Source organism: Eriocheir sinensis, chromosome 40 (assembly GCF_024679095.1).
Source record: "Eriocheir sinensis breed Jianghai 21 chromosome 40, ASM2467909v1, whole genome shotgun sequence".
In the NCBI taxonomy this organism is placed as follows: Eukaryota; Metazoa; Arthropoda; class Malacostraca; order Decapoda; family Varunidae; genus Eriocheir; species Eriocheir sinensis.
Window position 1 is genome coordinate 6,524,851 of NC_066548.1, and position 13,302 is coordinate 6,538,152.

The 13,302-nt window shown below is 37.6% G+C and overlaps 1 protein-coding gene across 3 annotated transcripts in view; it reads left to right on the top strand.

The window, feature by feature from the left end:
• Nucleotides 1-13,302, top strand: part of LOC127009277 (glutamyl-tRNA(Gln) amidotransferase subunit B, mitochondrial-like) — a 14,501-nt gene continuing 1,199 nt past the window's right edge. Inside the window, exons 1-14 of one of the 3 annotated variants that reach the window (XM_050882214.1) lie at nt 1-588; nt 1,377-1,471; nt 3,106-3,253; nt 4,332-4,445; nt 4,567-4,739; nt 5,410-5,558; nt 6,687-6,787; nt 7,030-7,164; nt 8,533-8,724; nt 9,118-9,251; nt 10,756-10,879; nt 11,051-11,140; nt 11,797-12,300; nt 12,540-12,641. In XM_050882214.1, coding sequence (XP_050738171.1) covers nt 1,392-1,471; nt 3,106-3,253; nt 4,332-4,445; nt 4,567-4,739; nt 5,410-5,558; nt 6,687-6,787; nt 7,030-7,164; nt 8,533-8,724; nt 9,118-9,251; nt 10,756-10,879; nt 11,051-11,140; nt 11,797-11,928 — 1,572 coding nt within the window. In that variant the 5' untranslated portion in view covers nt 1-588; nt 1,377-1,391 and the 3' untranslated portion in view covers nt 11,929-12,300; nt 12,540-12,641. Of the gene's footprint in view, nt 589-1,376; nt 1,472-3,105; nt 3,254-4,331; nt 4,446-4,566; nt 4,740-5,409; nt 5,559-6,686; nt 6,788-7,029; nt 7,165-8,532; nt 8,725-9,117; nt 9,252-10,755; nt 10,880-11,050; nt 11,141-11,796; nt 12,642-13,302 lie in introns of all 3 variants that reach the window. The other 2 variants (XM_050882213.1, XM_050882212.1) reach the window with 2 other exon arrangements.

Consider the following 13,302-nt stretch of genomic DNA (forward strand, 5'->3'; position numbering starts at 1 on the left):
GGACTGAAACCCTTGGATCATCGGCATCATCGGCCACCCAGCTGATCATCACGAACTTGACACGGAGGTTGAAAAGCCGCCCATGGCACCGGCTGCGTAGATACAAAGGTGCCGGCTATTACTGGGCTGCCTGGCTTGAGCTGGGCCGCACAAGCACATCATTTTAAGAACAACGGGGACTGAATAACCCTGAGACGCTACAGCCGGCTCTCAACTTAACCTCTCGTCACTGTCCTCTCCCTTCGCAGTGGGACAGGGAAGGTAAAACTGTAAAATTGAAGACTGAAAAAGTTATATCACAACAATCTGGAATAGAAGAAAAAAGAGAAGGTAAAGTTCTACGGGGAGAAAGTAGAATAATACCGAAAGAAAATTGAACAAAACTAAAAGAGACAACAACGCCAATCAACAATCAAGAATAAGGACCATAAGTGAGAGCTGTTACAAAGGCAATCCCACCCCTACTACTGGACTGTACTGGTAACCTAGATGTCACACTTGCCTTGTATCCTGTGGTGAAAGGTTCTTACCCACCAGCGGCTCCAGGGCTAAGAAACAAATCAGCGCGAGGGCCAGGTGCATCTTCGGGTATGCCCTCAACTTTACCTCTGTCTTGTTCTTTATAGCAGCAATAGCATATTATCCTAACTGGCAGTGATTTACTATCCTGAGTAGTGGTAGGCTACTATTTTGTATTAAAAAGTTATTTGAATGAGTACAGGTTAATGGATTCGGTTCGGATATCATGTAGTTCATTTTCCACTCCTTGTTTTTCCTTGGTAATCATACCTTTGACGTATAAATTCCATAAGCTGGGTTCACACATAGCTGACATAGCGTCCAGTTTGGCCCGACTCTGTCCTGATCAGTGGAAATGGCACAAAATGTGGGGCATTGTAGCCATAATTGGCAGTAAATATGGGTGGGCATGTGGGGTTGCCATTAAGCGGCGGGAAGTGGGAAGCGAGCCGGGTTTTTTTTAGCATGTTAAAAAAATTTGGGGCCAGTCAGGACAGGACCAGACCGGTTGTCAGAAATCAGCATAGAATGGGATTAGAACGCTGTCAGGAAGGGTCAGATGCCACCAGGCAGGGGTGAGCTCTCGTCAGGCAGTGTCAGAGACCACCAGTGGGGAGGAGCCACTGGCGGACCCCCACCTGACCCCACTGACCCCGGTTTCAGTCAAGGTGAGTTGGGGGTCAAGCGCCATGAAGACACATTCAGGTCACGATTGATCCCGTTCTCAAAATTTTCTAGGTCGGGACCGAGCAGGCCACTAAGTCAGCTATGTGTGAACCCAGGGATAGAGTAGTAGTTGTGTTGGAGATGATACTCATGTCATATGCTAAGAACTGATGAACAATTATTCTTTGCAGTAGAATTTCAGCAGCATGAATCACCGAGTTTTGACAAGAAGCTTCCACACATTTCATCATCTTAATTGCAATATCCAGTACAAACCAGCCCTAAGGTAAGCTCACAATCAATTTAACAAGATAAATAAATCTTTTGTCATGTATCTTTTTTCATCTTCCTTCCTTTTACTAAATTCTAGCGAAAATCTCTCTCTCTCTCTCTCTCTCTCTCTCTCTCTCTCTCTCTCTCTCTCTCTCTCTCTCTCAAATATATATATATATATATATATATATATATATATATATATATATATATAGATAGAGAGAGATAGATAGATAGATAGATAGATTTTTTTTTTTTTTTTTTTGTTTTTTATGTTGTTGCCTATTGCGCCGGTAGGCATCTTCCCGGTGGGGCCTGATGGTCGGCCCAAGGCTTCTTCCAGGTGGGGCCTGATGGTCGGCCCAGCCCGTTCTGGCGCAGGCGAGTGTTTATAGTGGCGCCATCTTGCATTGGCTCATGCTGCCCCCCGGAACTCGTTCTTGATTCGCTTGGACGGCTTCCTCTAGAGTCCGGGTTGATGGGTGGTCTTCAGGACAGCATGTGGGTAGTTTTAACCCACTTTCGGTGACTGAAAAATCTGAGTGGTAGCGTGAGATTCGAACCGCGTCGTCCATCATGCTGAATGTGGGTCCAGTACGCTATCACTTGCCACCGCCTATATATATATATATATATATATATATATATATATATATATATATATATATATATATATATATATATATATATATATATATATATATATATATATATATATATATATATATATATATATATATATATATATATATATATATATATATATATATATATATATATATATATATATATATATATATATATAATACTATGAAGTAATTAAAGGTCAGTCTCAATATAACATTTTAGTGAGCAATGAAGAACAGCTCTCAAGTGTTCAGTCTAGTGAAGAAAGTGTCTTATTATGATGCTGGACTAACACCAGCCAAGGAATTCCTTCATTCACGGTCTGATCACAAGTTGGACTTGTGACTGTCAATCAATACTCTTCCAGAGAGGGTTTTGGAGGTTGCAGCTGATCTATGGGCAAAGTTGGGGCCTTACACACCATACACCCCTATCACCCTTGCTCAAGGGAAGACAGTAACCACTCCTTGTCAAGAGAAAAACTTTCTTCCTGAGCAAGGCACAAGCCTCAGCCTGCTCGGATATCAGACTGAGAGCTTAGCAACTTTACATGCATTATGGTCTTTAGCTGCAGTATATAAAGCATATATTTGTTTCGAGACTAATGCAACAGGTGTGATAGATAGAGTGTGATAGAATAATTGTAATATTTATGAAAGCAGTGTGATGTTTTATCGCATTGACTTGGATCTTTATGCCAAGAACAATAACTTAGTTTTTTTTATTGATTTAAAGGTCAGCTGGGCCTCTACTGAGTCTGATATTCTCAGTAGAGGAATAGATTCAAGTCCTTGAAAAAAATAGTATCCATGTATCAGAGTTTATCTCTGTAATCATGACCTTTTTTTTTTTCACAAGAATATACTGTGATCTGAAATATTAGTGTATAATATACATATATGATACTATAGTTAACACCCTGTAAACCAACTTCTCATTTATGAACAAACTTTTGTACTAGTATGAATGATTGTAATGTATATATCCTTACCAGCGATATTTATAGAATATTTTTTCCAGAAATGAGTGGCAAGCAGTAGTTGGCCTTGAAATTCATGCACAGATTTCATCAGCCAGCAAACTGTTTTCCCGTGTCAGCACTAAGTATGGGGCTCCCCCTAACACTCAGGTTGGCATATTTGAATCAGCTCATCCAGGAACACTGCCAGTAAGTACTTCATCATTTTTGTCAATCTTTTTAATGTCAGTAAAGACAATATTATATGTGTTAAGATATCATTTTCATGGAAGGCATGGTCATATATGTTTATTTTCATTCATCAACACTGGCCGAAATTTGGTTGTTTTTATTTATTTATTTATTTTTATTTATTTATTTATTTTTATTTATTTATTTATTTTATCATTATGTTTGGTCCATAGTGCCACTAAACTCTCTTGATGGGGCCTGTTTGGTCGGCCCTGGCCCATTAGTGGTGTGGGCAAGTACTTTAGAGTGGCTCCAATCTTGCTTGGCTCATGCTACCCCCTGGAGCTCCATTTCATCCTCTTGAGAGAGTTTCACTTAAGTCTGAGTTGATAGTGTTCATCAGGATAGCATGTGGATTGTCTCCAGACACTCGGTGATGACTGAAAATTTTCAGCTTGTAACATCAGATGGGACTTGAACCCAGGTCTTAAGAACATAGTGCCATGCACTGACCCAGCCACTGTCTTGTTGAGTTAAGGATAAGATGCTCATATACTAAAAGATCTCATCAAAGTTCTTTTGCTCTCATATGATACTGTCATGAGTGCATATACTCACTGTACATGTTGTACATGTTTGTGTTGCTGACTTGAGCAACTGATGTTAACAAATTGAGACTTGCCAGCACATTACTTTATAATCACTTAACTCTGTCATTTTTAATTGATATAATATTAGTATATCAGGTGGAGAAAATTAAATTAGAAAATAAGTTTTGATTCACATTACCCAGCAATCATTTCAAATACAATAATGTTTTTTGGACATTGTATATTCAACCAATCATTTAGCAGCAAACTTTGAGGAAAGAGAGCATCTCTACAGATACGTGTATCTTCACCTCAATAAAACACCAACAAAGACTTCAGAGTTGTAGATAAATAGAAAAATAAATCATATGAATGATGATGAATGTTATTAAGCTTTTATTTTCACTACTCAGCTGTGGACAAGACTGCAATATTATTGTTGCTAATATGTTGTTATCGTGTATCATGCTGTTTAATCTGACTCAGAATTTGTAATCTCTCAACAGTTCCTGAACAAAAGATGTGTGGAAGCTGCAATCAAAACTGCAATTGCTCTTGATGCAACAGTGAATAAAACTTCGCGATTTGATCGAAAGCATTATTTCTACCCAGATCTTCCTGTATGTAAACTCACTACACTTCATGTGCTTTGAAGTTATTATATTTAGCTATAAATGTATTTAAATGAGAAAAAATAACAATTTTGTTACTTTTAATAAAGTTGGACATTTCATTCTTCAGGCAGGATACCAAATCACTCAAGCAGAATTCCCCATAGCAAGTAATGGGAAACTGGATTTTATTGTGTATGATCCATCTGTCCAGAAGCTGCCATATCGACGCTCAGTTGATCTCATACAGCTCCAGCTGGAAGAAGACAGCGGCAAGAGTATTCATGATACAGATTGCAACAGGTTAGTGAAAAAATTACTGATGATTTTTATTCATAACACTACAATCATCATGCATTTTGCACGTAGTTGATACCAAAATATGTTTGTATAAAGCAAATCTTAACAATATGAAGTTAGTTATATATAGCAAAAATGTAGCTGGTTCCAAGACAGTAGATATGGACCAATTTTTTGCCAAATGTATTGTTATTTTCCCTTCTTCCCAACTCTGTAGTAATCTCTCTTTATACATGGATGATGTTCCAGATTCGACCGTGCACTGTCCGCTCTGGTTTAACAGTGAAATCAAGCAAACTTTTTATATATACAGGCAAAAGAAAGCACAAAGTCTTAAATACTGTTAATAATGTTATTTTTTCACTGCTGATTAATATGGAAGACATTAACCTAATTATGGAGAGAACACCAAAATTTTGATTTTATTTATTTCAAGCCATGGTAGCTATTTTCATAAAATAACTTATTTGCAGCATGGTATTTATACAAATGGGCATTTGTATTTCACAATTTCGTAGTTATTTTGTTTTGAAAATTGGTGTATTAGTAAATTCAATGAGTTTTTAAGTGCACTATGAAATCTCTCCATTTACCATGAAGACATGATTTTTGTCAGACATTTATAGAAACTGTGTCATGTTCACTGGTTAATAGGCTATGGGTTATTCTGAAGGGTTCTTGTGGATCTGAATCGGGCGGGCCAGCCATTGATGGAGCTCGTCTTTGGTCCTCAACTACACTCTGGGGAGGAAGCTGCAGCCATGGTCAAAGAAGTTGCACTTATCCTTTCAAAAATTGGAACTTGCAACTGTAGGATGCATGGTGAGTTTTTGTTCATGGAATAACCTATGATATTTGCCAATGTATAAGGCTCACGGCATTGAGATGACTAAAATAATCCATTCAAAATGTTGGCTTGGAGATATACTCTGTATGAAATGACCCCAAAGTCTTGAGTCATTGGGAGCCTGCTGCCCCGATAAACCTAGTCCTTTATCACTTTCTTTTGATAAGTCAGCCCACACTTTTAACTCCTTACTGAATGACAGCTGTAGGAAAAGTTTTACCTTCAACTATTCTTGTGTAGTCATTATTTCTTTCCTTTATCTCAGGATGATATTTGCATTACTGAAATCTCACATATTACATACTTTACCTCTGGCTTTGCAAATGTGGTTTATGTATCATATCTAGTAGTTGATTATACCTAATACTTTACACCAGTAGGGTTGTCTAATGTGCATGATCATAGGCAGTGGCGTTCCTGAGGGGGGGGGGCGAGGGGGGGCTGTTTGAAATCGCCCCCCGGGCCCCAAAGTGAGGGGGGCCCCAAAATGCGAAATTTAACCATTGCTGCTATGGCTGCTATTGCTGCTTTGGCTCATTGTGCTCGCCTCTCACCCCATAAGAGGGGCCCCAAATGGGAATGAGCCCCCCGGGCCCCAAAATGTCTAGGAACGCCCCTGATCATAGGATGTGAATCTCCTAATATGTGAGGGGATTTTTACAGTATATTATGTCTTTGCATTAGCCAACAACACCCATTAGTAAATAGGATTGCCACTAGAGACTGCTCCATACCTCTCACTGTCAGTGTTGGGCCTAACTCCCCTACTCTAGTATTTTCTGTCAATCATTCACCCTTAGACTAACTTTTCTCATGTTCCTTTAGGTTCAACCCCTTACTCTGCCAGGGATAGGAAATAGGATATACTCGTACAATAATGAGATCTATTGGGATAGGATATCACTAATAGAATATATATTAACTACTTTTCAATAAATTTAAGTTTTAATTGAATATCAACTACAATCCCTTTAAAATCAGAAAGAGGAGTTTGATAACTGAGATTTATTACCATGAGTCATCACGCATAAGTATACATATTCTCCACTTCATTATCAGCCTGAGTTGAATTCAGTAACTTGACGGGAATCTCTCTTAACCAGAGGGAGCCCTGCGTGTGGATGCCAATATCTCGGTGCACAGGCCGGGTGAGCCACTGGGCACGCGCACAGAGGTAAAAAATCTGAACTCCATTAAATCACTGGTAAGTCAGCTGGTTGTCATAGCCTCTTGACAGTATTAGCATTAAGAGTATTCGTTCTTTGACCACTTCATATTGTAATATCTTGAATGACATCTATCTCACTGTTGTGCCACCTATATTTCCTGTTCAGTAAAGTACGATCTTGTACAAAGTTAAGGAACTCATTACAGTATTTTGCGCTTCATAACCCACAATGTATTGCGCAGCATTATTTGTTATGTACATTATTTTTTATCTTTCAGGTGAGAGCAGTTGACTATGAAATAGAACGACAAATAAATATATTGGAGTTCGGAGGAAATGTTAGCAATGAGACACGGAGTTTTGACATATTGACCAAAGAGACTGTCAGCATGAGGGACAAGGAAGTTTTTCAGGTAAGTACTGAAGTCACTAGGAAGTCAAGCTACATTTCGTCTAGTTGTAATAATAGTAATAGCAGAAGCTCTAGTAACGTCATCATTTTTCCTGCCTCTTGTCAGTACTGGATGGAGAGGCTGAATGTCCCAGTAAAAAGAAAATTAAGTCCAAAAGAACGGGAGGAGAAAATACAAGTTGGTAAAAGGAAAGATCACCCATTGGTTTTGAACTCCATCATTGCTTTCAAAATCTGTACATTGACTGAATCCATTTACAGTAATAGTTGTTAATCCGGTCTGCAGTGGACCAGCCTTGTGCCAGATTATCAGATATGCTGGACTATTGAATGGTGGTACATGTAGGAACAATGAGACATTATTTTTTTTTCTGGTCCCCCTCCATGTACTGATACGAGCTAGGTTTGTGTGTGGAGTGACACTACACTTACTTTTGATGATAAGCTGGTAAGTACATGACAACACTTGCTTCGAGTAGTAGTAGGGGCCTTGGGTTGAGCCATGGTAGTAATAGTCCTCATTATCAAAGCAGCAGGGTAAAGAGCATTAATATAAGGTAGAACTTTCCAGTTGACTATAGTCCGACTCATCTAATAATTCAGTTTGGGCGGAGCATGCTTTGGGAGTTCCCTGGCCATAACACTGCCAAATCTTACTTATTGTATACAGAATATTTGATACACACTTTCAAGTAGTATGTAGATGACAAATGATGGAGAGAGGGATGTATTGGGGGTGATGCAGAAATGCTGTGAAGAGGTTTGTCCCCTACTCAAACTGACTTCATATTTGTGTCAGACTATAGCAACTAGCAACCAGTTCTCAAATTCGGCAAGTTTAAGTATCTTGTTGAACTTATAATTCGTCCAGCAGCACGCCCTTATGTAATTCAGCGTCTTGATGAATCAAGTTCTCTCCAGAAATATCTTCCTCAGAGAGATCATTTTCTTATGCGGCTCCAAGGCTGCATAACAGACTGCCACTGTTCATCAGGCAGTTGATTTCTGTTGAATGGTTCAAAAGGCAACTTTAGAACATAAGGAAACTATAAGAAGCCAGTAGGCCTATACAGGACAGCTCCCTTAACCTAATCTCACCTTACTTCACTATCCATGAACTTATCTGACCTCTTAACACAGTCCCAGTCCGATTTTACCATTGATTTGTTTCCTTCTGTTATGCCATCCCCTGATCCAATTCAGTACTTTCCAATATATGTATGGTTATCATTTTGAAAGCTTCATTGCCCAAATTTGCCTATATTTTATGCCTTATTCCTAGTAAGAATAATCTGTGGGAAATATCTAGGGGGAATCTGGTGATTATTTTACTTCATTGATTGGTTGAACCATATGAATACATTTCCAGGACTATCGCTTCATGCCAGAGCCGAATCTTCCCCCTCTGCACTTGTATGACTCGTCTGATCCCTGTTGTGATCGGAGGGGATCACTTGATGTAAATGAATTTCGTTCTTCAATGCCAGAATTGCCTGAAGCTATGAGACAGAGGTTGATGCAGGAATATGATCTCAAGTTAGAGACTGCTATTATATATGTGGTAAGTGAAGTGTGTTGACATTGTTTTTTATCATTCATTTTATTTTCCATTTATTATTTGTTTAGTTGGATAAGTCATAAGGAAAAGTTGACTTTGGACAAAAATTGATCAAAACAAGTCTCTTAAGAAACATATTTTTATTGCCATGCAGCAAAACTTCCTAATGAAAAATTTATAGAGGAGCCACAGATTGTTCTGATTATTGTGAAAGATTACATTGAGTGTTTAGAGTGAATAGTGGCACCACATGCATATCAAGCATTAATGGCATAGATGACCTAGATGTTAACATATATATATATATATATATATATATATATATATATATATATATATATATATATATATATATATATATATATATATATATATATATATATAAATTTTCCTCAGAATGAAGAGGATCTCCTGGCTTACTTCCTGGCAGTGATGTCCAACAGGAAACGCAATCCTCAGGTGGTCTCCAACCTCCTCCTCACCAATCTTCTGGGTGCCCTCAATACCACAAACACTCACATTACTAACAGGTAAAATATGTCATCATTCCTGATTGCTTTTGCAAATGTTCCAGACAAAAAATAGTTAAGGGGACCCATCCCAAACCTTCACCTCCTGCAGTGTAGAAGCTGTCACTTTTATTGGAATATTTTTCATTTTTAGAAATATAGATTTATTAAAGACTTAAATTTTGCTTTCATAATGCCAAACTGATTTTCGTTTGTGATATGTGTACTCATAGCTGGGTACGATAACAGAAAACCTTATTCCCGATAACCGATAACTGATAATGAAAAACCTTAACGGCGATAACCGATATTCGTTAACTAGAGACACAAATATAGGCGATAACCGATACCCGATAAAAATCCACAATTCCGATACTAGCTAGCGATAAGTCCGATTGGCGAAAACGATACTATATTGATATTTCAGATAGAACAACATTGATGAATTCAAATTTTCATTATCTGTATTTTAGGAAACTTACAAAACCTTAAAACCACACATTGACACGTACATATGGACGGTAGTACTAGAAACGCCTGAACCGGTGTTGTGTTATTTGGCGTCCCCACCGTCAAAAATTGTTTACAAACTCTGGTCTCTTGTGAACGGTGCATGCTCAGACCAGCAAGCGTAGACCTGTACAGTCTCATAAAGATTTTAAACCGTAATTAAGAGTTGCTGGAAGGCTGAATCAGACATATAGTAACAATACCACCATCCTCGCTGTTTCTAGAACGACACTCTGTACAAGTTGTATTTATATGTACAGAGTGTACGTCGTTCTAGAAACAGCGAGGATGGTGGTACTGTATGTTTGATTCAGCTTTCCAGCAACTCTTAATGTGTTAAAAAAGCATTGTGAGACTGTACAGGTCTACACTTAATGGTCTGAGCATGCGCAGTTCACGAGAGACCAGTGTTTGTAAACAAAATCGCCAGCTTTTGACGATAAGACACCAAATAACACAACACCGGGTGCCTTCAGTACCATGGCATGGTCACAAACGAATATGGAATATCAAATTTGAGGCAGTGAATAATCATTTTCGGGGCAAAGTTAAATGATTTTTCTCAATGATATATTGATTTTTGAGTAGCATAAAAAAATAACCTAGTGTTTTAATTTTCATGATCTAAGTATGAAATCTCATCACCGAAGATATTTCATACCCCGAAGGTTTTTCATACAACACCGGGCCACGCATGCGCAGTAGGGAGACAATGTTTTTTTCTGAGAGGCGGAAAAAAAAGTAGCGATTATCGCTAGTTTGGTTACATTAGTAACGAAGATACCGATATATATTTAAATAAGTAGCGGATGGTCGATAATCCGATTTTGTTATCAGCGATAAAGTATCGCGATAACGCCCAGCTATGGGTGTATTATTGTTGTAATCACTAACTAACTGGTCTGGTTGGGGCAGGAGAGCTTCCCTGCCTCAAACACAAACACCCCCTTCTCTTTGCTGTAATAAGCTCTTTATAAAATTGGTTTTGCTCAGCTAACTTGTATATATTTTACAGCCCTCTGTCAACATCATCATTTGGGGATATTGTTGACATGCAGCAAGCCAGAAAAATCTCTCCCACTGTTTCTCAGGATGTTATCAGTGTTATATGTGATGGAGACCCAAGAACTCCAGTACAAGTAAGAGATATTTGCTTTTGTCGTTATTTATCTCTTGTATTGATTTCTTCAAATCCAAGAGGCAGTGAATACTTTTCCCCAAATATATAATTATTGATGAGAGACCTTAAAAGAGTAGCCATATAGTTAAATAATGTACTAAAAATTAATATTCATGTCTTTTTATACCAGATTGTACATGACAACAACTGGATCCAGATATCAGAAGAAGACAGCATTGAAGAGCTTGTAGACAGTGTATTACGTGAAAGTCCAGACCTGGTAAGTATGTGTTGTGAGTAACTCTATCACCATTAGTAATAAAGCATCTTTTAGAAATATCTTAACTGTGTATAGTGAAAATTAAAATTGTTTTGGAAATTAGTAAAGCAGGAGGCAGAATGCCAAGTATTGGAGTGATTAAGGGATTAAGGGAGAACAGTGCTGGAGTGAATGATGTGTTTTGAGATTTTGAGGAGTTTATCAGGTAGGGTAACTGAGGAAGTACCTTATTTTTTTATGTTTAAGATGCACTCTTCTCCAGAAAAATAAGGTCTCAAAACCAACCTGTGTCCTATACACCAAATATCAGAAGTTCCTTCCCTCAGCAGGGGTTGTGGAGCATCCAACATTTTCATTGCCAACACTCCCAAGTGCTTAAACGTGTCATTATTTACTAATGCATATTATTCAAAATAGGAACTCGCTAAATACGAGTCAACTCTGTATACTGGTGTTGATCATAAAGTTTATAACTTAATCCACAACAAATAATCTCACAGCTCTTTGAAGTTACTGTCTGGTTTTTAATAATATTCTGTTTACATTTGATGAAGGTTAAACATTTAGTGGATAGTATTTTTGTACTTGTTTTTCTTTGTAATTTTTTTATGCTTTTTAAGACTATATGTACCCATGATGAATTTTTCTTTTTACAGGTTCAGCTATACAAAGAAAAGAAGAAAAAGAAGTTTTTCAATGCATTGATGGGAAAAATCAAGAATGCAAGCAACAACAGGGCAAACATGAATATGGCAAAAGAAGTTCTGCTCAAGAAACTTGACAGTTGATGCCTTGATACTCAAGATTCACCATCCCCTAATGCAGAATAATCAGTATGTACAGTTGTTGGAAAAAAAAATGCAGGACTTGTTTGTTCAAGTTGATATACATTATTATTAAATTTGTCATATAATTTAAACTAAGGCTTTAAATTTTGTGACCACTAAGTGGTTATTAGAGTTCACTTTTTTATTGTGTTCACAAGCACACATCTTTTTACATTCTCCTTAAGTTTTCAGTGTAGGTTCAGCATTAAAGCACTGTGAAATTGGTCATAATGTACCCAATTCTGTTGTATTGTCGGTATCATATCATTGTCAGAGTGCAGTGAAGTTGGTCTTGATACTCAAGATTCACCATCCCCTAATGCAGAATAATCAGTATGTACAGTTGTTGGAAAAAAAAATGCAGGACTTGTTTGTTCAAGTTGATATACATTATTATTAAATTTGTCATATAATTTAAACTAAGGCTTTAAATTTTGTGACAACTAAGTGGTTATTAGAGTGCACTTCATAGCATAGATTTAGGTCCATCCAGCTGTGAATACAAATGTTCTGAAACTTATTAAACCATTGATAGTAAGTCACCCGCTGAAGGTCTTATACCCCATTCTTAGACGTTGCAGCTCCAGGATTTGCAGGTGCTGTTGAAGTCCTCCACTCCACTGACCACCAGGGCTCTCCAGACACACTTATACTTCCCTGCTCCACAGCTCATAGTAAGTGTACCTTTGTGTAACTTATTGTATAGTTCATTTACTTAAACTGGATCCCTTCCACCAGTAGATGGATCCTTAGTGGAGTAAGGACCCTGCTGATTGCTTATCAACAGGCAGGGTGTCTGATGTGTCTGGGTGCACAACACACTAGCATAGATTTAGAAAATATTCATATTTCTGCACTTAGCTCATCTGTTACACAAGATAGGCCCATTATGTGGACATTGGATTAAGCAGTGTTTGTACAACTATGGCATGACTTTCGAAACTCAATAAGGTAAAAAAATGGAGTAATTACGATGAGTATAGGTCAGAGAACATTTGATGTATACACCACTTTTTACCAATCCTTCCTTGCCTCCTCTTATATTGCTTTTTATCTATAATCTGACAGTACCATTGTATGAAGAAGTCATATTATTCCAAAACTGATTTCATAATTTCTGCAAATCTCAAAATAAGGAAAAGGTGGTATAAAAATAACGTTATTCTCTGATTTCTTTACATGGCAATTACTTTATTTTTTACCTTATCTTGTTTTGAAACCATTTTAGTTGTACAATGACTTGATCTGAGGATGTCCATAAAATTTCTCTGTCTTGTGTAACAGACAAGCCAAGTAAATAAATAAGCATATTGTCTGAACCTATGCAAGTGTGTT